Source organism: Sphaerodactylus townsendi, linkage group LG07 (genome assembly GCF_021028975.2).
Source record: "Sphaerodactylus townsendi isolate TG3544 linkage group LG07, MPM_Stown_v2.3, whole genome shotgun sequence".
NCBI classification, from domain to species: domain Eukaryota; kingdom Metazoa; phylum Chordata; class Lepidosauria; order Squamata; family Sphaerodactylidae; genus Sphaerodactylus; species Sphaerodactylus townsendi.
In genome coordinates this window covers 71,564,093-71,585,303 of record NC_059431.1, presented here as the reverse complement: position 1 = coordinate 71,585,303, position 21,211 = coordinate 71,564,093, and the positions used below count along the sequence as shown (strand labels likewise).

The 21,211-nt window shown below is 39.6% G+C and overlaps 1 protein-coding gene across 3 annotated transcripts in view; it reads right to left on the bottom strand.

The window, feature by feature from the left end:
• The window catches only part of TLE1 (TLE family member 1, transcriptional corepressor), a 102,645-nt gene that overhangs the window by 60,980 nt on the left and 20,454 nt on the right, over positions 1–21,211 (bottom strand). For 2 of the 3 annotated variants that reach the window (XM_048502531.1, XM_048502533.1), the window contains exons 5-8: positions 16,769–16,831; positions 15,537–15,641; positions 1,865–2,069; positions 1,097–1,113 (exon numbers count right to left, since the gene is read on the bottom strand). In XM_048502531.1, coding sequence (XP_048358488.1) covers positions 1,097–1,113; positions 1,865–2,069; positions 15,537–15,641; positions 16,769–16,831 — 390 coding nt within the window. The remainder of the gene's footprint in view (positions 1–1,096; positions 1,114–1,864; positions 2,070–15,536; positions 15,642–16,768; positions 16,832–21,211) is intronic. The other variant, XM_048502532.1, reaches the window with a different exon arrangement.

Sequence of the window (21,211 nt, the reverse complement as noted above, 5' to 3'; positions counted from 1 at the left end):
GCACTTATGCTAGCCCAAAATATTGGAACACCTTTAAAAGTCGGGCAGCCTCTAAAGTAGATATATATATATATATATATATATATATATATATATATATATATATATATATATTTTTATATATATCTATTGGTATAAATAGCAGTGCAGAAACTGTCAGGTAACAGCCAGTGTATCAGAATTTCAAGAATGATACCAAACTAACATAAACTCCATGTTTCTTGCAGCTCTACTATTCTGATGTGCTTTCTCCTGCATTGTAGGAATGAGATAACTGCTGAGAAATTACAGGGGAGGCCAGAAAATTAATTTTACATCTTGCAAATAAGTTATGCATATGAAAAGACTCTGGGACATCTAATTATAAGGGTAACCCCAAACATAATTTAAAGCAACACATAACACGTAGTTATTTGAAATGGGAGCATGTGGTGATGAAGACTCAGGCTGAACTGAAATGTTCCCTCAGGAATCAAATGGAATTACATGTTGACATCAAAGGGGAATTTACTGGTTTACTACTTTAGAAGAAGTTTAAAGAAGTGGAGCTTTCATACCTGCCCACATACACATTGACCCCACACAGAAAAATCACAATAAACTTAGCAAGGGAGCTCAACAATATTTTCTATATTAATATATTAAAGTTTTGCTTAAGAAGGCAAATCAATCAATCAAGGCAAATTAGATGTAAAATGTGTAATCCATAATCACATACTTAAAGTGTGTATTTGACAACAAAGTTATGAGAAGCTGCAAATCCCTGGTGATTGCTAATGTGAGATTTATTTCATTTCACCTGTTCTCAAAGTACACAGAGATGTAAAGTAATTAAAGCAGGCTCGAGTAGTTACTATCCAAAACCAGAATATTGGGGGGAATTTTATCATAAAAGCTACAAAAGCTGTTTAACATAAAATATTCATTTTAATTATTCCAACAAAGTACTGCATTATTCAAAAATAAAATCACCATGTTCATTCTAAACTAGAAGATAAGTGGAAAGTAAGCCTACAGAGAAGGAAATGTGTGTGTTTGGACGATCAGCTATGGTAGTAATTAAAATGTTAACGTTAGCAGGAATATGGGTACTTACTGTGCCCGGATCTCTGTCTGTTCCCGCAGTAACCAAGAAATGCACAGACATGCCCGTTCAGACACAGAGGCAAGAACAGAAATAAAAAGGGGGGAAAAATTAGAACGCAAGCCGCGAACAGTTTTAAAATGGCTTTTATTTATATAAGTCATTGCACATACCTAATACAGTGATTTCCTGAAAATTACATTTTGTAAACATGATTTACAATTTAACCATACACAAAGCCTAGTTCTTTCCATGACAGAATAAATTACTTTTGTCAAAAATTATTCAAGTGCAATTTTGCCCAATATTTAAGTGTCCTAAACAAATCTACAAAACAGATGTAAATACTCTAAGCCTTTCATTTCAAACATGTTTGCCTCAAAATTTGCCTCTTCATTTTTCTACCCTTCCCACCCAGTCTCACTTCCATTAAACAGTCTTTTTTTAAAAGAGAAAAAAATTACTATGTATTCTGTTTAATAATTTTCAACAAAGTTGTGCAGACCATTGAGGTTACACTTAAGCATCTGTCAAAATGCCCTGCATTTCATAAAAGCAGGAGACACTATTAGTGATCTCCAAGCAAAGATACTGAAAAAAATTCAAGTTGAATTTTGCTTCAGTGGTTTAAATGCAGAACACTACTGTTAACATTTGGCAATCAGTTTGTTCTTGGCTTTCGCTCTACAGAGCTCAGTTTCTTTAGAGATGCCTGTAACTTGTGGCAATGTGCATACACTCATTTGATAATGTCCTAATCAGGCTTTCCATGCCTCTCACCTCTGTGGTGGTCTGCATCATGGTGCTTCTTGTCATCTTTTATTGCCAAGTGAGATTGCCCACCCAGAGCACTTGAAAGGGCAAGGAGGCCAGCGCTGCTCCCAAGGGGCGGAATCCCAGGAGGCTGAAGTCCTGATGGATGCGGCGTTAGAGGCACTGGAGGTCCATGGCCATGTGAGAGGTGCTGAGCCTGCAACTGCTGTTGCTGTCATTTGGGAAGGAACATCCAAGCAGAGGCAGCACATGCAGCAAGCCGTTTGAGGTGAGGAAAGAAAAGAAACAAGGACTGGTTAGTCTTCTAAACTGTTTTCAAAGCAAATGGAACAAAATATTGCTTCCTACTCTACTTAAAACTTACCCCCCCCCCTAATCACCTTGTACTAGATTTCACAACTGCCAGAATATTTCCTCAGATTATTGATCCTCCTTTGTATTACAGAGCTGAGCCTTGCAATTTAAATCCACTGCCCGACTAACTGGAGATTTGCACAGTCTAGACTCTTTAAAGACATCTGGCAGCTCTCCAAATCTACTTCCATATTAACAGAATTAGCACAGACAAGACTACAGTTTACCCCTGCCTCCGCAACCCTCCAAAGGCCTATGTTTACAACTGCTTTGATTAAAGACAAAATGGACTGAAGAGTCTACCAAAAAATAAGGTTTCTCCTTTTATTAGGAGTATATTAAGCACCAAAGAGTCAACTTTGTGCTCCAAAAGCTAGACGTTTGAATTTAGGTGCTACGAGGGAGCCACTGATAAATATTGTTTTCACCATTCCTTTCCCTCTCACATAAATTCATGCTTTTCTTTAAAACTGACAGGACACAGACCAACAGCTGATCTGTATGAAAAATTCATTGTGATTATAATATGATGCATTAATCAAGTTTCTGGGGGAGGGGAGATTTAATTTCATAAACTGCATAACTATCCTCTAAAACCACAGAGTAAATAAATCTTATTTTCACCCCAGTACTTCCCCTTACTTGCATCCCACATCACTCCCAAAGGCCTCCTGGTGATCAGGAATAGCTCTTCAGAATTTGCCCTTTCCTGTTCTTGCTTTTGGGGATTGGGGAGCACTCCTAAAGAGCAAAGAATTCTCACACTTCTGGGAAGGGGTGAGTTTCCACTGATTCCCCCTTCTCACTACAGCCCCTGTGCCACGCCCAATATTGTGCTTTCAGGACATTTTTTCAGGGGCCCAGTGGCAAAGACACTTCCTGGGAACTCTGGTATTTGTTGGCTAGATGCTATCTAACACACACTTTACTTAATTAAAATATAAATGTAAAAAGAATACAAAAACTCAGATATGTTTAACTGAAATATTTATACTGCTATTCAATAATGGTAGCTTACAGACAAAAAAAACCCCAAGACAAAGCTACTCAACAGCCCTTGGACTTTTGACTAGCAGCAGGGAGAAATTTAAGTAGGAGGTTTTTTTTCCTGGCAGAGGGAAGAGTATGTCCCTGTCTTCATATGCTCCAGGGAACAACAGCCATTCTGTATCACTGACATCTTGTTCTTTTCATTCAAGGTCAGATCAACTTGCTGGAATAAGTAACTTATTAAGGGTCCATCTGGAAAGTAAGACATGATGTGTACAAGGCCACAACTCATTAGCAACATGTCTAACCTATGGCTGACAAAGTACTAATTTCATTCAGAACTTTTCTAAATAGCAGCCTATGTTCCAAAACAATCAAGCACATAATTGCATCCAGGACAAGATCACCGGTCCTATAACTACTTGGACAATGTGAGATATGAATCAACAGCTATGATATTGGTAACATGCAGTGCTATTTGTAATGAGTGAGATCAAAAGAACTGTGTGCAATGTTCCATATGAACACTGGTGCAGAAGAGATGCGGCTTAGTGATAAACATCTGCTTTGCATGCAGAAGGTTCCATGTATCTCAGACTGTAGGTGATGTAAAAGACCTCTACTTGACACCCTAACATGCCACTGCCAGTCTGACTAGTACTGACCCTGATGGACCACAGTTCTGATTCAACAGAAGGCAGCTTCATGTGCACTTTTCCAGCGTATATTACCCTCAACTTCCCCCAAGTTGGGGGGATGACAAGAATAAATTCAAAGCACTATAAAAAGGAATTGACTTGGAAAGTAAGATCAGCATGTACACCCAACATAAGCAGAAGCACTATCTGTTGCTCAGTAGGGCTGCCTGGATCCTGGCTGAAGTTACCATATAAATGTGATGCAAATTATCCTCAGAAGAAAACATGTGCATACTCATCCTTTTACATGATTCACAGCAACTATCACATTATACCATTATCACAATATGCTACTTCAAATAATTAATGCCTGCCCAATTCTGAAGGTTCTGTAATAGAAAGGTACTTGGTTTTATCACAGTATTCTAGGAGTGCTCATTAGCACTTAATTAAAAGCTAGACAGCAGTCATGAGGAATGGTGTCATATCATTAATATTTTTAGAGAGCCAGGCCTAGGTTCAGAAGCAAAATCTAGAGTGGTACACGTGCAATCTTAGGAGATAATGCACACTATTTTCCTTCTGTGAAGAAATTTAGGAGGTAAACTGGTCTGCCTTCTTATGCACATGCAGAAGCCAAGTAAGAAAAAAAATCTGAACCACAACTGGGATATCATCTGTGTATTTTAAAATGTTTATTGTTCATCAGAATTGTCCTACTTGCACAATCTCCTAGTTTGTTTTTTCTATAGAGTTCCGATCCAGAAATATTCACACGAAATAGCAACATTACACATTACTAATGCATAAAGAAGAAAACTGCATATGGTAGCACTGTAGAGAACATCCATTCACATGTACATAAAAAGACAGTTGGGAAGACTTGTACACAAAACCTGGGCAGGAGTGCCAGAGCTACAATGGCATGTGAATCTACATATGTGTAAATATCTATAAAGTTCTTCTACATTGGCAGTAATTGTTTGGTTACAACCAAACTTATAAGCACACTGAGAGAATGTCTTCCCTTTCCTTCTCATAAAGAGGAATCCACTTTACCACCAAAAAGTGAAGCATTCCAAGTATAGCCTAGTTTTACAGATACTTCATAGCATTTCAGCTATTACTGTGGAGAAATTAAAAAAACTGATTGACAAAGCTGAGCTACCATCAAGACTGAAGAATGAGAGTATACAACTAATGTTTGCACCACTTAACAATGGCTCACAAAAAGGCAACAAATAAGTGGAGGATCAAGACAAATTTCATTGTTCAATTTTTTACCTATGTAGTTTTTGAAACCTACACAAAATGGTGACTTTGACAGCCTGAAGAGAGGTGAGAAGTCCATTTCAGTGTCAACTGAAAAACTTGAATCCCAACCAAAAATCACTCCAAATTTCTCTTTTAAAGATTTTTTTAAAAATGAGCCTAATCATTCTTATAATAAATAAAAAGGGAATTACGATACAAAAATGCTGGGATATGTCAGCAAAAGTAGAGATAAAAAGCAGACATGTCAGTCCAGATCCCATTTTTCTTAATTTAGAAGATAAAATACAATTTCTAAGATTCTTAATAAAGCATTTTCAGAAGAGATAATATAGTCTCACTGCAATCTAACAAGAGAGCTTCAGGGACATTAGGTGTGGCTACTGAATATAAAACCAGTTATATGAACTGATCATGACTTTATTATTAAACAACCTAATTCAATTCCTCTGAATGTGTGATGTAAGACACTTCTGACACTTCCCAAAGAATATCTGTTTCAAACTGTGTTCTGCTTATTCTTGGATTTATTCTGGGCATGAAGCTATTTATCTGTTCTCAAGGTTGAAATAGTGAGAACCACGCTGAAACAGGAAAAAAATAATACATGAAAACTAAAAATCAAATACTCTGGCCTACTTTGTTCAAGATTCTATGCCATTAATGTCAAAGTCTACAAGACAGGTTTCAGTATTGTATATTCACTACCATAAAGGCCTTACGCGGCCTGGGACCTCCGTACCTGCGGGACCGTCTTACCCCATATGTCCCAAATAGGCCTCTGCGTTCAGCAGAGGCCAACTTACTGGTGATCCCTAGCCCCTCGATGATACGGCTGGCCTCCACCCGGGCCAGAGCCTTTACAGCTCTGGCCCCTGCCTGGTGGAACGCTCTTCCATCAGCTGTCCGGGCCCTGCGGGATCTTGCTGAGTTCCGCAGGGCCTGTAAGACTGAGCTGTTCCACCGGGCCTTTGGGGAGACCAGCCGTTGATAAGGGGCCCCCCCTCCTCCTCTTCTCCCTCCGTTATGACATCATGGAGATCCTGCCACCCCTTCCAATTGGGGTTTATGGGAATTAGGAGAGGGCGCCATCCTGAGTTAATTAATGCTGCATTTTAAATAGGGAAGGGTTTATTTTTATTCTTATTAGAGCTGTTTTAATCTATATTTATTGTATTTAAAATGTTGTTGTGCTCTATCCATGTTGTACACCGCCCTGAGCCCTTCGGGGGAGGGCGGTTTATAAACCCAAATAATAAATAAATAAATAAATAAAGCAAGCAAGCAAGCAAGCAATTATGAAGATACAGTGTCTGGGCAAAGATCACCACTTAACATCTTACTACCTCTCTTGCCAGGTGTTCTGACTCGCTGTCCTCTAGTTTTGAACATATCTATTGAATTGTGAGCTCTTGGGATTATTATGAGATGGAAGAGCTTTTAATAATTCCATTGTCATGCATATATCATGGTTTAGTAAAGTTTAAACAATTAAAGACACCATTCAATGCTGAGGGACCTAGCAGAATAGTCCATTTCTGAAGGATAACAGAACCAATTGATTTTCTAGTGGCTCTGCAGGAGTTGTCATCTGACAAGCTGGTACACCTGTCAAAGACATCTGAAATGAGGACCTTGCACCTATAATGGTTGCTTTCAAGCAACCTCTCCCTCCTACGGAATATCAGGAAACAATGAAACAGGAACAACGGCTATCCTGTGGTGGCAGTGACAAAGAAACATAACTTTTTCACTACCATTGCATCCACTGAAAAATAGTATTTAACAGAGCCTGTTAAACAATGAGCCTCAGCAATTGGTGATCTTTTGGAAACTTGCTGTGATGAATTTGCAACGCACTTTAAAAGATAAAACTGATCTTATCTGACCGAGCTTAGATTTCACATGGTAATTTAAATTTATTCCCTGAGTTTTCTGCTCATCCATGTTCCTATTAAACTTCTTGAAATTGTGTAGCCTGATGATATTGTCAGGCTATTTGGAGAGGTGAGGCCAGTGCGTGTGTTCTCAACTATTGCCCTTCATGGCTAATTAAACCAAACATTGGAGTATGTTAGTCCTTACTAAGGGAGGCATCGAAAACCATAACACTTCTGAAAGAAAGAACTTTTGATCGTCTGAGATCTGCACAACTATAATCTAGTATCTAATTTACCTTAAGTGAGCTAGCTATTTAAGAGAGTAATACTCTCTCTTGACTCCCAAACAATTAAACATCTATATGAAACTGTAAGAGGAGCTCTGCTGCCTGAGAAATAGACTGTGGAGGGAGCCAAGAGAACCAGCTTAATCTGATTCACTAGCTCAGGGGTCGGGAACCCGGGGGCTCGCGAGCCGCAAACGGCTCCTGACTACTTGCAGTGTGGCTCCTGGCGTGGCTGCCCCTTCTTGGGGCCTCGCGTTGGCTCACAAGGCTTGTCTCCGCACTGTTTAGATCTCTACTCGGCTCCTCCCCTCCTCTCCTCTCCACTGGAAGGACGTTTTGCCTCCCCTCTCTCCCCTCCCCTGTGCCGGAAGAACATTTTGTGCATGCTTTACTTACCGGAAGAATGCTGAACCTTTTGCACGTGCATTACTGCACCGCTCGCCCGCCTCATGCCCTTCCACCCATCTTGCGCCGCCAACCCCCACACCCCGCCATGGTCATTCATGTGCACTCGCCATGGCCATTCATGTGCAGCCCTCTTGTGAGAGGAGAGGGAGAGAAGCAGAGGACAGAGAACGGAGCAAGAGAGAGAGAAAAGCAGAGGTGAGAGAATGGAGCGAGAGAGAGAGAGAGAGAGAGAAGCAGAGGAAAGAGAACGGAGCAAGAGAGAGAGAGAAGCAGAGGCGAGAGAATGGAGCAAGAGAGAGAGAGAGAGAAGCAGAGGAAAGAGAACGGAGCAAGAGAGAAGCAGAGGCGAGGGAACGGAGCAAGAGAGAGAAGCAGGGGCAAGAGTATGGAGCAAGAGAGAGAGAGAGAAGGGGAGGAGATGGGGAAGAGTCTCAGGGGAAAGAACGACCCCCCCCCCCGGCACAAGCCAGGGACCCTAGCCTGGCTGGGAGTGGGAGGAAAAGGAAGTGAAGAGAGTGGGGGGTTAGGACAAGGAGTCTGCCTAGCTTCAACCTGTGGCTGAGGGCTTTAAAGAAGGCTAGGCCCCCTACTACCAGGGCCTCAGACAGGGAGACCAACACCCTGGAAAGGGAAGGAGGGAAGGTGCAAGCCCCCACACAGCACCCCGGGGTGGCAACATGCCACACCTGGAAAGACACTTTGTGTGGAGCTGGTTTCCCTGCTTGTTTTGCTGCTAAATTCTTTTCGGTGTTAATTAGCTTGAGCTGTTTAACTTGGTGATTTTCCAGAGTGGAACACCACAGGAAATATCTGAGTTTAGCCTGGGATCCTGTCTGGGATTTGGGTGGTGGGGATGCCCCAGGACTGCAAATTAAACTCCAGAGACAGCCAGCAAGGGGGGGGGGGGTATTGGAAATCAAGGACAAATTCAAAAAGAAGCAATCTTTTTGGCATATGTGCCACACTTGTGCCTAGCAATTACAGACCAACCTGGAGCAGCAATCAGGAATTGCCACCAAAAGAGACAGGCACCGCAGAACATGGAAGGGTGGGAATCACTCGCCTTACCCCCTCCCCCCTTTGAAGAAGGATGCCAGGCTGGGGACCAGCCAACCAGAGGAAAGGGAGGGATGAAACCTCTGGCCACACACAGCCAGGTGGAGGAAGGGGAGCTCCACAGCATAGTTGAAGAAAAATCTACTAAATATAGTTTTTGATTAAGATACATTATAGCTCACAAACATTGCATAATGGAATAGGGCTTATTAATTTGTGATAAGCATCACTCCAACATATCTCTGTATTGCTTAAGAAAAAGGTTTGTCAGTGAGTTCCAGAGATTTATTCATTCTTACGGGCTCAATTTCATGCTGTCTCAGAAGTGTCTGTAAAAATTATTTAAATCAGTGGTCCCATTCCACAATGTGCCCCCCATGCCTTTCAGCAAAGTAGATGGGGGACGTTGTAAAGGCAGGACCTGTGACAGTTTTCAATACAGATGAAGATGATGATTTTGGATTTATACCCCACCTTTATCTCCTGTAAGGAGACTCCTAAGGTGGCTTACAAACCCCTTTCCTTCCTTCTTTTCCACAACAGACACCTGATGAGGTAACAAGGGGTGTGGCAGGAGAAAGTGCACTGCGAAATGAGCAGGCCTTGAATAATGGCAGCCTTTCTGGGTCCTGAGATTTTATCAGGTGTTGCATTTTCAAGTGTCTCTTCAGCCATAATGACTAGCATGAGTCCTTTAAAAGCACCCCCCCCCAAAAAAAAACCTTCCCAGAACGAAACAGAATTAGGCAGCCAATGACTTTCCCCATCTCCATTATTATATTCATATTTATAAAATATATTTATTTTGCACGCACTCAGTGCTCAAAAACCATGGGGAGGATGGGTGTGTGTATGTCTTTCTCTGTGTATGTGCAGCCCATGCATGATGTGAAAGACACTGCTTTCATAAGCTATACACTATAATTGGTAAAAAACAATATATACAGTGTTATCTTCATTTTAAATGTCAAAAAGTATTTACGGCTCCATGTGTTTTCTTTTTCATGGAAAACGGGTCCAAATGGCTCTTTGGGTGTTAAAGGTTGCTGACCCCTGCACTAGCTGCAAGTAACTACTGGAAAAGACAGATGTGTCTACAACTTAGTAGTACCCAGGCCACATACAGCTGTCCTACACTATTTGGTAAAGTTTTCAACAATATCGGGAAACTTCAGCTGGTTCAAACCACAGCTGGAACATTTACTTGTGGAGATTTCAGTAGTGATCATGTTCCTTAACCAAAAAGTAGCATCAAACTTATCTAGAAAAATATATTAAGGATCTGTTTATTATTTATATACTGCTCTAAGGGCCCAATCCAGATAGGTGTGCGGTGAACTGGCCAGTGGGAGGTGGAGGGCCACGCCAGGATGCTTGCCACCCCACCAGTGTAAGGCTCTGTGGCAGCCACCCCCAGAAGGATGCCCAGGAGCAGAAAGGAAACAACATCATAAAAAGTGGTTTACACAGTTTAACTGACTAATGATTCAAATCATAACTTCAATCGATTTTATTTAAATCAAATCCACCCTGCTTTTTGAATGATATATTTTTGATAATTTAAGCCATGACTTTTTATATCCCTAAACATAATTCAGGCTAGTCTGGGCCATCCACAGTGCATTTTTAAATTTATATCTCAAATTTAGTTCTGCCTGCCCCTTCCATCTTATTTTCATTAACTGTCCCCATATATCAAATGGGTTATCTCTTGGCTAAGCTGGATGCTTTCCCCCTTATTGTTCTGGGAGGTAGAATCTGGTAGGTAGATTCTGAGTACCACCCTGTTCGGATAGATTATGTGCATATGGTTTATCTCATTTTTTTTGACAGTGTGTTGGGTTACTTCTTTAAGTGATCTTTGGATACAACTGGTGATACGTTTCCAATGCTTTCTTGTTTCTATGTATTCCTGCTAGATGATACCAATTTTGGTATTACTTTGATTATAGCTAATTTTTTAGCAGCAGTGGCTTCTTCCATATGAGTTCTGCCTGCTTCACAAGTTTGGTCTCTAAAAAATAAAATAATGTTATTTGAAATCTTGGTCAAAGTTTTAACTAACAAAAGATACTGAATAAGAAGTTGAAAACAATACATCTTGATCCCTATGTACCTTTACAATAATTAAAAGCTTTATCCCCACAATCCTAAAAAAAGGATTTTCTCATTTGGCTCAAAATATATTATAGCTGAGGTGTCCAAGAGCTACACAACAGAAAAAATAAGCTGTTTTAGTATTACTGTTTCCATTAAATTTTCTTTGCATCCATTTTTCAATTTTACAACAAAATATATAATCTTGTTATTTATAGGCTTTCTAAAGATTAACTACATGTTCATAATAAACTCTCAAGAGGTTAACCTCATCCTCTTAAACTTTACACACTATAATCTCAAAGATAGGTGGCAACCACAGCCAAGAAGAGGAAAAATAATCCAGCATTTTGCTAATCCTTTAGTCAATCACCTCATGCAATGATGGAAAGCCCTTTGGAGGCTGACAATTCAATCTGTCTCAAAAGTACTGTCAATCCAAGAGACACAGGTCGCAGAACCATTAGGAGCACACCTCAGGTGAGGAACCTGACACCTACAGAGTATTAAACTCCCTATGATCACGCTAAACCTCACAGATTGACTGTTACTTGTGAATGTGCCATTTGTGGACTTTAAATATGTTTTTACAATTGATTTTTCAAAAATCTTCCATTTTGTACCAATTTTGTCAAGAAATTTTACTGGTGATCATGGAAGACTAATTATAACTGCCTTTAAATTTCCCAACATGCCCAACTAAACACTTTTAATTTTCCAGTCTGTTGCTTAACTTCCTTCTCCAATCCCTTCAAATTCGACCAAGATAATCCATTTAAATCCTTCATGGCATAATCTGGATTCCCTCAACTCCAGTGCAAAATATACCATACCATTTAGATATGGAGAGAGCCTATCTCATTTTATTTTTAAAATGATTATCTTGCAAATTCACTTCCTCATTTAATTTTATCTAAAATTGAAGACACATTATTAAAGCTTAATAGAAAAGTCTATTCAAAAATTAGATCATGCATCCTTTTCACCCCATTTCTCAATTGATCATACACATAGTTTCAGTTATCTTTTGCACAGTAGTAACTATCAAATTGCATAGCATCATAATTGTACTGTTTGGCTAAAACCAATATACAGAAACAGATGTCCTGCCTACAGCTTCTCCTTGGTAATGAGACTTCTTTGTTCCTTCCTCCGATATCAATTTCCTCCTTGCATATTACTTGCTTGCCTTTTTCAGAGATGGTGTGCTTTATTTCAAAACATACCTATATTTCAACAACTTTTCATTTTTTGCTAATAAGAGGTTTACCATCCCCCTGCTCTTCCCTTCTCAATTCAAATGGGGACACCACTTCTGCCTTGGCTTTAGTACCTAATTCTCCATTCAAGCTGGCACAAATTAGAAACAATTAGCGTTCATCCAATATTAAACATCATGGCCTTTATTTTGGGGGGGGGGGGGGGCAGAGGATCAAACTATTTGCAGAGCACCTGTCAGGAATATGCTCAACATCCCTCTCAAATAGTCTTCTCTTCCATCCCCCCTCTGCTGTTCCTACATTTATGGTTCAGAAATATCTTTAAGACTTTTAAGCCATTGGCTACTCGATTGTGTTTCTGATGTTGGAGAATGCATCAGCTTATTTGCATTTTAAAAAGAGTTCTTTCATACTCACAATAGTCTGAACCGTTAAATTGCTATTTCTTTTATTACCTTGAAAGACACTGTGGTTTAAGAGCATGGCTTCCACTACTGTTCTTTACACTAAGTTGGACCCTCTGAACAATACTGACAGCTGCTATCAAACTGGGCTGCATTTACTTTCTGCGCAGCTGCTGCTTGTAGGAAGCGACAGGCTCCTGATGCCTCCTCCCCTCTGGGGAGACAGGCTGACACAGTGCATGTTCAGTGAAGGGGAGCAAAGGTCCACTGAATTGTCAGCCCGATTTTATGCTACTCCAATTTTCCAGAGTGCACACAATCCCTTTCAAACAAAATCAAGCATATGTCAGAGCATGAAACTTATTGTGCAGCACAGGATAATTATTGATGTATACAAATGTACAAAGGGGAAGAGAATATCTTATTGGATCAAACTTCTTGGTAGGAGTAGTGAAGTTTGCAGCGCACACAACTGTTTTTCAGGCTGTAATAGAACTGTCAGAGCAACTATACCAGAATCCTCAAGATTGGGGAAGTAGCTGGGCTTGTTTGGCTGAGCTCAAAGGTGATTTATATGCTAAGTATATATAACTTCTTAATACCTGAAGTATTGTGACACAGGCAAAAACACATCTTCTGAAGATTTTTTGAAAAGAAGCAATACAAATTTTTTCAGTTCATTATGTTAGTTCAATTGAATTAATGAGTGTACAGGTAAGAAATTATATGATGGAAAATTGATAAGAGTAAATAAATTACACAAGTGGAGGAGAAGAGAATACAATCAATCAAACATTAACAAATAGTATGATGGATCTGTAAGATAGGGGCACAGTGCGATTTGAATTCAACCATATGAACTTGTTTAAGAAATTTTTCATGGAATATGTTGTCCTGGGTTAGAGTTACAAGCTGCCAAGAAAGGTCAGGCAGAGATGATAGAACAGTGTGCTCCTTGAACTTTACTGGTCTAATGTTAAAGATTTTAATTAAAATTTTGTTTTCATTGTTCAGAGTGTTGGCCAAGAAGTTCAGCAGGTATATCTGAAATCTCTTAAAAGAAGACAGGCCTGTTAACTGAAGCTGTTTGTCTTGCAGTCGGTGATGCCTACATCCATACCCACAGACCATGTGAACTTTAGAGCTGAACTTTCAAATTAAGAATTTATGAGATAAGCAAAAGGGTTGTGAAAGCAGCAAAGAAAGAGAGGTTTAATTACTCTTTTTTAAAATGGTTGATTGGATGTGAGGGGGGACGGACACACAAGGGTCTGGTTCAAAAAGGGGGTCTGTTTATGCAAAGCCAATCTGTCAAGTGTAATAAAGCAGCCTGAATAAAACTTAAGCTGAAAATCCACCAACGCTCCCCATCGCAGGGAGGAATGGCTATTAAAAGGAAATGAAGGTCACCCTCCCAGTTTATTTCACCTAATTGACTGCCAATAGCTTACTACAGGCAAAGCGACAGCAGATCTACAATTCAGAAACTGATAAAAGGAGAGTTTCCAAGCTGAGGCTCATTCTTTTAATCCTCCCTTGTTCTTATGTCCCCCCCCCCCAGCTCCAGTTGGGATGTAATTTTAAGCACAGATGGATTAACTGGTTCCATTGTCTGTAGACGTCATTGGACTATGGCACTGTTAATCCATATAGCAGCATGTCTAATTATCATTACAAAGTGTCTGAGGAACTATAAAGACCAGCAGGGCATCTTCTCACAAGCAATTAACATAAATTGATAAATGAGTCTGCTCAAGGCACTGGCATATGAATAAAATCAGGAAAAAGAAGACCACTCTTGTTTCCAGCTCCTTCTAGTTAATGTGGAAGGGAAGGAACCACAAGTGATATTCTAGGCAGCATGGCACTGGGACATGAGAAATAAACCCATGCAGTGGAAGGTATGGCTGGGGCATGGAGCTCAGCAATGCAAAACAAATTACTTCTGACTGACAACCACTTACAAAACATACACCATGAATTCATCTTTGCATTTTACATTCAAATGTCATCATAAGCCACATTCCATAAACCATGATTTTACGAACTCCAATTCAACATAATGTCTGAATGCAGGCTAGTTAACAAATACTAAACTGGGATTCTGTACCACAGTGTATACCTGGCTTGTCAACTGCAGTTTGTCATAGTATATGATTGCAGAAATCTGTTCACAGTGTAATCCTTAGTCACAAAAGAATAAATCAACAGAAAACCTGGCTGCTGCAGTTGTAGCCACAATGCTTTCTAAGGATATTTCCTAGTGCTTTCTTCTACCTTTGCCCCATTACTACCTGCTTGTGATAATGAGACAAGCAGGAACATGGATTAGAGACTTTAGCTTTCTGCAAATTTAGAAGGCAACTAACTAAATATAGAGATAACTGTTTCAGAGTACAATTTAGGGAATACATTAAATTGGCTACACAGAAAAGGTGAAGAGAATGGGGCAATGACTATTCTTGGCAGCAGCAATGTGGAAGAGGCTTGGCTTCTGGGCTTCTTCTGTCTGCCAGTCCTTTTCCTTGCATTTCTGTTGACCAATATGTACATGTAGTAAGGCTCTGTCCATGCCCTAACAATGCAAGTGAGCTTGGTATTGCATTTATTGACTCCATTCATGACTAGAAAAGAAGGCAAGTAACTGAGAATTGCAAACAAACTGCGATCTGCTGTATACCTCTGGAAATCTAGTCAGGGCTTGTATCAAAAATCCCAAAGTTAAATTAGACACTTCATTGTGGCATCCCTAATTGCAGCCTGGAGCCACTTAGGATAGTTGCTTGCTTCTTTGAAATAAATACTACAGTACAAGAACTTATCAAAGGATAAAGATTCTATGAGTAGTAGTTAATAAAAACAGAAACACAAAAAATATAGTTCTGAAGTGCAAGTGTAATAAGCTGATGCTATCTTACAAACTAAGCTTTTAGCAATTCTATCAGTCCTAAAATACACAGGCAACAAGAAAAATCATGCTTCAAAACCAATCAAATGTTATCAAATATCAAAACATTGCTTAAATACATAAAACTATAAAAACAATAAGAAAGGAAAGCTGGTTATACACACTGTAGGAGGTAGACCTGGAAGGCCACGTACCCCGATGATGGCATTCAGCTCAGCCATGGTCACTTGTTTGGCACGTTCTACTGCTTGAGCCACTTGCTGTTGATGCTGGAAAAAGAGAATGTGAGCACACACCATCACTGCCACATAAACTAAGTGGGAGACATGATGTTTTATTGAAGGCAGAAATATTTCAATACCATCTTGAAAGTTAATAAAAATCCTCTGTGGAAATTCAGAAAGGATGTAACTTACATTTTCAGTACAGGCAGTCATTTTTTCAAATACAGATTTTGTACTACTCTCCAATGACAAAAATTACTTCTGAATATGGGTGCATTCTTACGGCCCACATATTTCCCTCATTCACTATACACAAACCAATGGTTGAATGTCAACATGCAATGAGTCAGAATTTTACAATTTAGTTCTACAAGTTACACAACTTAAATCATTCACATTATGACGTCATTTCAAGAACAGTAGATTAGACCGTAGTCTACAGGCTGCTGAACCAGCAAAATAAACACTCAGAAACACAGGTCTAAAACACAATTTGAGCTACTAGACTGCTTTTCTAAGACAAACAACATTGTTTAGGCATAACGATATAAGCCAAGGCTGCAATGTTGATGATATCTACTGTTGAAATAAGACATAAAACAGCACTGCACACACAACTGGAAGACTGTGGTCCCACAGAGGAAAACTACATAATCCAACATTTCAGATATACGGTAATAAGGAGTCCTTTCATAGATCACAACTTGACAAACATCATTATAGCACAGTCCTATTTGACATACATGATCTCATTCTGATGCATAACTGTGATGGGACACATTTCACAACACCTTGTGTCTGACTTCACTTGCAACCATGCTTTACAAATGCCACTCAAAAGTTTAGAGTGGTAATATTAAATGCCTCCAATTTTATTTACACAGAATTTAACAAATGGCTAGACTAACAGCTGCCAAGCTAATACTGGCATTAAATCTTGATAGTCTTTACAAGTCTGCCTTCCTCCTGCCTCGGAAAACATAATTTTGTGGTTGAGCTACTCTGCCAGTTACAACTCTCATATGCTAGACTAAATTAACAGAGGGCTTGCATACTTCAACTATAACAGATGTTCCTCACACTTGTGAATTTTGATACAATTAACATCTGTAAACTAGCTAATTTACAAAGATGCAATAATTTCAATTTAAGCAAGTGAAACCCATACTTACTTCTTGTGACAAAAATGGGATCACTTGTGCACAGATTGTATTCAGTCTCTTGGCAATTTCCGTCTATAAAAGGCAGGAAATGTTTGGATTAAGACATGCCATTTTATATCAACCAGTTTACAGAATCATATGAAATACAAACTTTACAAAAAATGTAGTCCAAAACATTCAATATATATTGAACCATATACATAAGGTTAGAGATTTTATTAGTATTTTTAATATTAATTAGAACAGAATTTGGTCTGCTGAAAGACATCCCTTGTATCTACATCTCTACATGAATTAGAACACAAATGTGTTCTTCATAAGCAGCTTATTAGCAAGTAAAGCACTGGTTAAAATCCCACTAAAGCCTTTAAATCTTTTTTCCTCAAGACACTAGGCCTCATTACATGAAAAGGTTTGGTACACAGCAGCTTCAGGTGTTTATTATAGTGGACAGAAGATACAATCCAAACAATTAAATCAACTTGCATAAGGATATTTTACTAGAAACTTCCTACATTTTACGTTTCCTTGGGTCAATCTCTTCCCGCTCTCTTATCTCTCTCTCTCTCTCTCTCTCTCTCTCACACACACACACACACACACACAGAGAGAGAGAAACTATCTCACGGGATTATTGAAAAGATAAAATGGCAAAGGAGGAAAAGGTTCTAGTGGAGGACAGTAGGGTATAAATTTACAGTTCAGTTAAAGTGTTGAGAACCTCAGACATAGATTTAAAAAGCCTAGGTCTGTAGAGGAAGGAAGAGCACTGTATGGCTCATTCCGCACATGCAGAATAATGCACTTTCAAACTGCTTTCAGTGCTCTCTGAAGCTGTGCGGAATGGCAAAATCCACTTGCAAATAGTTGTGAAAGTGGTTTGAAAACGCATTATTTTGCATGTGCGGAAGGGGCCTAAGAAATGGCATGCATTATAAGCACCTCATGCTCCAGAAGAAGGGTCACAAAATCACCATTCTGTGATATCATTATCAGGCCTTACTTTTAGTACAGAGTCCTTCAAAACATGAGTTTATACCGTACCAAAAAAAAAGCAAATTGTTATGTGTAATACATTTTTTTTAAAAGGGCTCAGCAGTTTTTCTAGATCTTTGAAAAACTCACCATATTATTTAGACAGGCACCAAGACAGAAACACTGCTTGTGTTTTTTTCCCTAACTAAAGGTGAAACATATGCAAAGCGTCATGGTAGGCACTTTTCTGAACTGTATCTGATCAAAGTGCAAATGAAGGTCTCACATCTGGCCATTTCCCCAGGTCAAAAACCTTTTTACCACAGAAAACTAGAATGTCAAGGAGAAATATTATAGACTAAGCTTCTTCCTGCCACACTAATTTTCCACAACATATAACATAGCTCCCAGTTCAAATAATACTTGCATTCTGAAGGCTGTACTAATCTGTGAGAAGTGTGTGTTTGGTTGACAAGTACTGACTCAGTTTCTGTTTATGCAGATCACCTGAGAACTAGACAAATTACCTTGTTCCCTCAACCTTATTAAGCCCCACAGATTAAGGTTTCGGTTACCCCCCCCCCCTTTTGGAATGATGAAGCTTCAGTTGGTAGGAAAACCTTTGTATACAGGGCTGATACAAACATACAATAAGCTCAACATTCATATTATGGAGAGAGGGCAAAGATCCTGCTCCCTAAAATTTGCCATATTCCACTCCCTCAAATACTCTTAGGTCAGAATTCAACAACCTTCTAGAAAATTAACAGATCCACGAAAACATCAAGTCAATCAAAATACATTCATGCTTTACAGATGTGCTGCATAATACATTTATTAAATATTTGAAATGTCTGACAGCATCTAAAGTACTATTCATGTACTATTTGTGACTTTGGAGCTGTCACCACTTTGATGCACCTTATCGATATGATTTTTTGATCTGCAAACGGAGGACAGTTAAAACAATGGATGATTTTTTAAAAGTCCTTCCAGAAAGCAGACACATCAACACTAATTGCCCATGTTCTCTCTGGCTCACTAGCAAAATAGATTGCAGAGGTTGGAGCCCCATGTGAAAGCCCTTGTTTTTGTATGGCAGCTCTTCATGGAGCATCTCAAGTGCCCTTAATTGTTTATGTTCTTACTGCATGACCTCTTGAATGCATTCATTTTTAATAGCAGGCTTGAGTGTGGGGCCTATCAAGCAGTACGCAGCAACTCCAATCATTAATCCTTGCTATCGTGATGATGGTCTTTTGATTTATTTGCAAATGACAAGTCTGCCAGGGCCCCAGACTCAAGTGCTGCCCTCCCTTTTGAAGCATCATTAAAATTAACATGAAGGAATTCAGTTGCATTTTGCAAGATCAAGTTCAGCCTGCAATTGTATTGCCATTTTGTGGGGGCTTGTCATTGGGGGAGTCTATTAAGTTAAGTGTTTTGACTTAAACTATTGCCGAGCACAAGTGTTATATGTCATTTTGTCAAATTTCATTCCTGAAAGGCAAAAAAAAGGTTCAGGAATATTTTAAATAAGCAGCAGCAACAACAAAACTAACACCATCAATACTTGTGCTCAGAGTTTTATTATGCATTCTAGAAAAGCAACAGCAACATTTAAACTGATGTTTTAAATGGTGATTTTTTTTCTTCACAAGAAAGTAATAACAGATGAACTCTTCGCTAAATCTTCTTTTATTGGGTGACGGCTTTTAGAGGAGATTTAGAATAGTGTAAAGTGAAAAGATCCCTATACTGAAATTGGATTCTTCAGTAAATAAACTTACACTAGATATGCAGGATGCAAGGCCCATTTTCTAACTCTGGCTCCATCGCTAAGCATTTGCAGCCCTCAGGGAAATTACCATGCACTGATTAAGGCCCACAGCTTGCCTTAGCCAGGGCGGTGTATGTCGTTGCATCTGAAGTGTGCAGCTAATGCAAGCTTGGGAAAAGCATTGCTTAGCAGTAATAGGAAGAGAACAACACACACTGTATGGTTTTTCCCCACTATCACACTACATTGGCTCTTTATTGGTTCTTTCAGCCACCTGTATCCTTGCTTAACAAGTTCAGATAATAAAGACTCAAGAGAGAATGTACGTACTCTCCGTGGTTGCCTTCTTGAAGGTGTTGCTGGACGTTCACTTTCTCCCTAAAGAAACTTGTGTTCAAGTTCATCTGGAAGTTACTGACTGGATCCAGACAACGACAATTGCCCTCTTCCTGCTGCAGATACCCCTCATACAATTCCTGAGAGTCTCCTATGCCTCAACAGCAGTATTTTGTGGTGATCAGTGAGAGGGAGAAAGCAGGAAAGTTCAGTGCTTCTAATGGAAATTTCTTCAGGGATGCAACTCCATGACACCTGTAATTTCCTTCATAATGCTACTTTTCCTAAGCTTAAACACATATCCAACATTTGGGGGGGATAAGAATTTCCCCCCTCTACGGTGTAACCCTCAAAGTCTGCTAGTTTACAAGTCTGCAAGTCTATATAAGCCCCATGACCCCTATAATAAACTTTACAGGGATTGGAAAGGACTGCTGGGAAAAAGAGAAGGCAAGAAAAATTCCCTGACAGATTGCAGCTTCCAACCCTATAAAACGTGTTTGTAAAACACAGTGCAATTACATTTTTTTCTTATCCTTCTAATTCCTCTGGCCTGAACCACAAACATTCTTTTAAGGAATGGGAGGGTTTCTTTTGTAAAAAAAACCAACCCATGTTTGTTATTTGAATGAGAAAATGCAATTCCCCCCAGCTCACTCCTAAAACATTGTCTTTCCACTGAGAAGAATGGTAGCATAATAAAAAAAAAGTTTTAAAAAACTAATTCAACTTTCACTTTTACCGAGCTGCCCTGACACCAGCAGCAAAAATATACACAAACACCTACAGGGGAATTTCTTACAAGTAGAGAACCCCCAAGGACTTGCAGGACTTATTTCCCATTTCTTCTTCTTTCCCTGGGCTGGTAGCCCCACAGCCTCTCCCTTTTTCTTGCTCCCTTCTTTCCTTCTCACCAACCTACCTTTAGCTGCTTCCATGTCTTCAGCTTTTCCTCCTCCTGGCAGCCTCTACTGTGAAAATTACGGCCCACCTAAATGGTGGGGAACCTGCAAGGACGTTATGGGGGCACCTCATAAGAGTCAGCATGGAGTAGTCATTACGAGCAGTGGACCCTAATCTGGTGGTTTTCCCACTCTTACACATGAAGCTTGCTGGGTGATTTTAGGCTTATCACAGTTCTCTCAGGACTCTCTTAGCCCCACCTTCCTCACAAGGTATCTGTTGCGAGGAGGGAAAGGGAAGGAGTCTGTAAACCATTCTGATTCCTTATGGTTGAGGAAAGCAGAATAAAAATCTAAACCCTTTGTTTCCTCCCCACATGCCTTTCCCTAAACTATTTCTTCTTTTCCTCCTCCTGGAAACCTCCATATTTTCTCATTTTCTTGCTTCCCTTCCCCCCC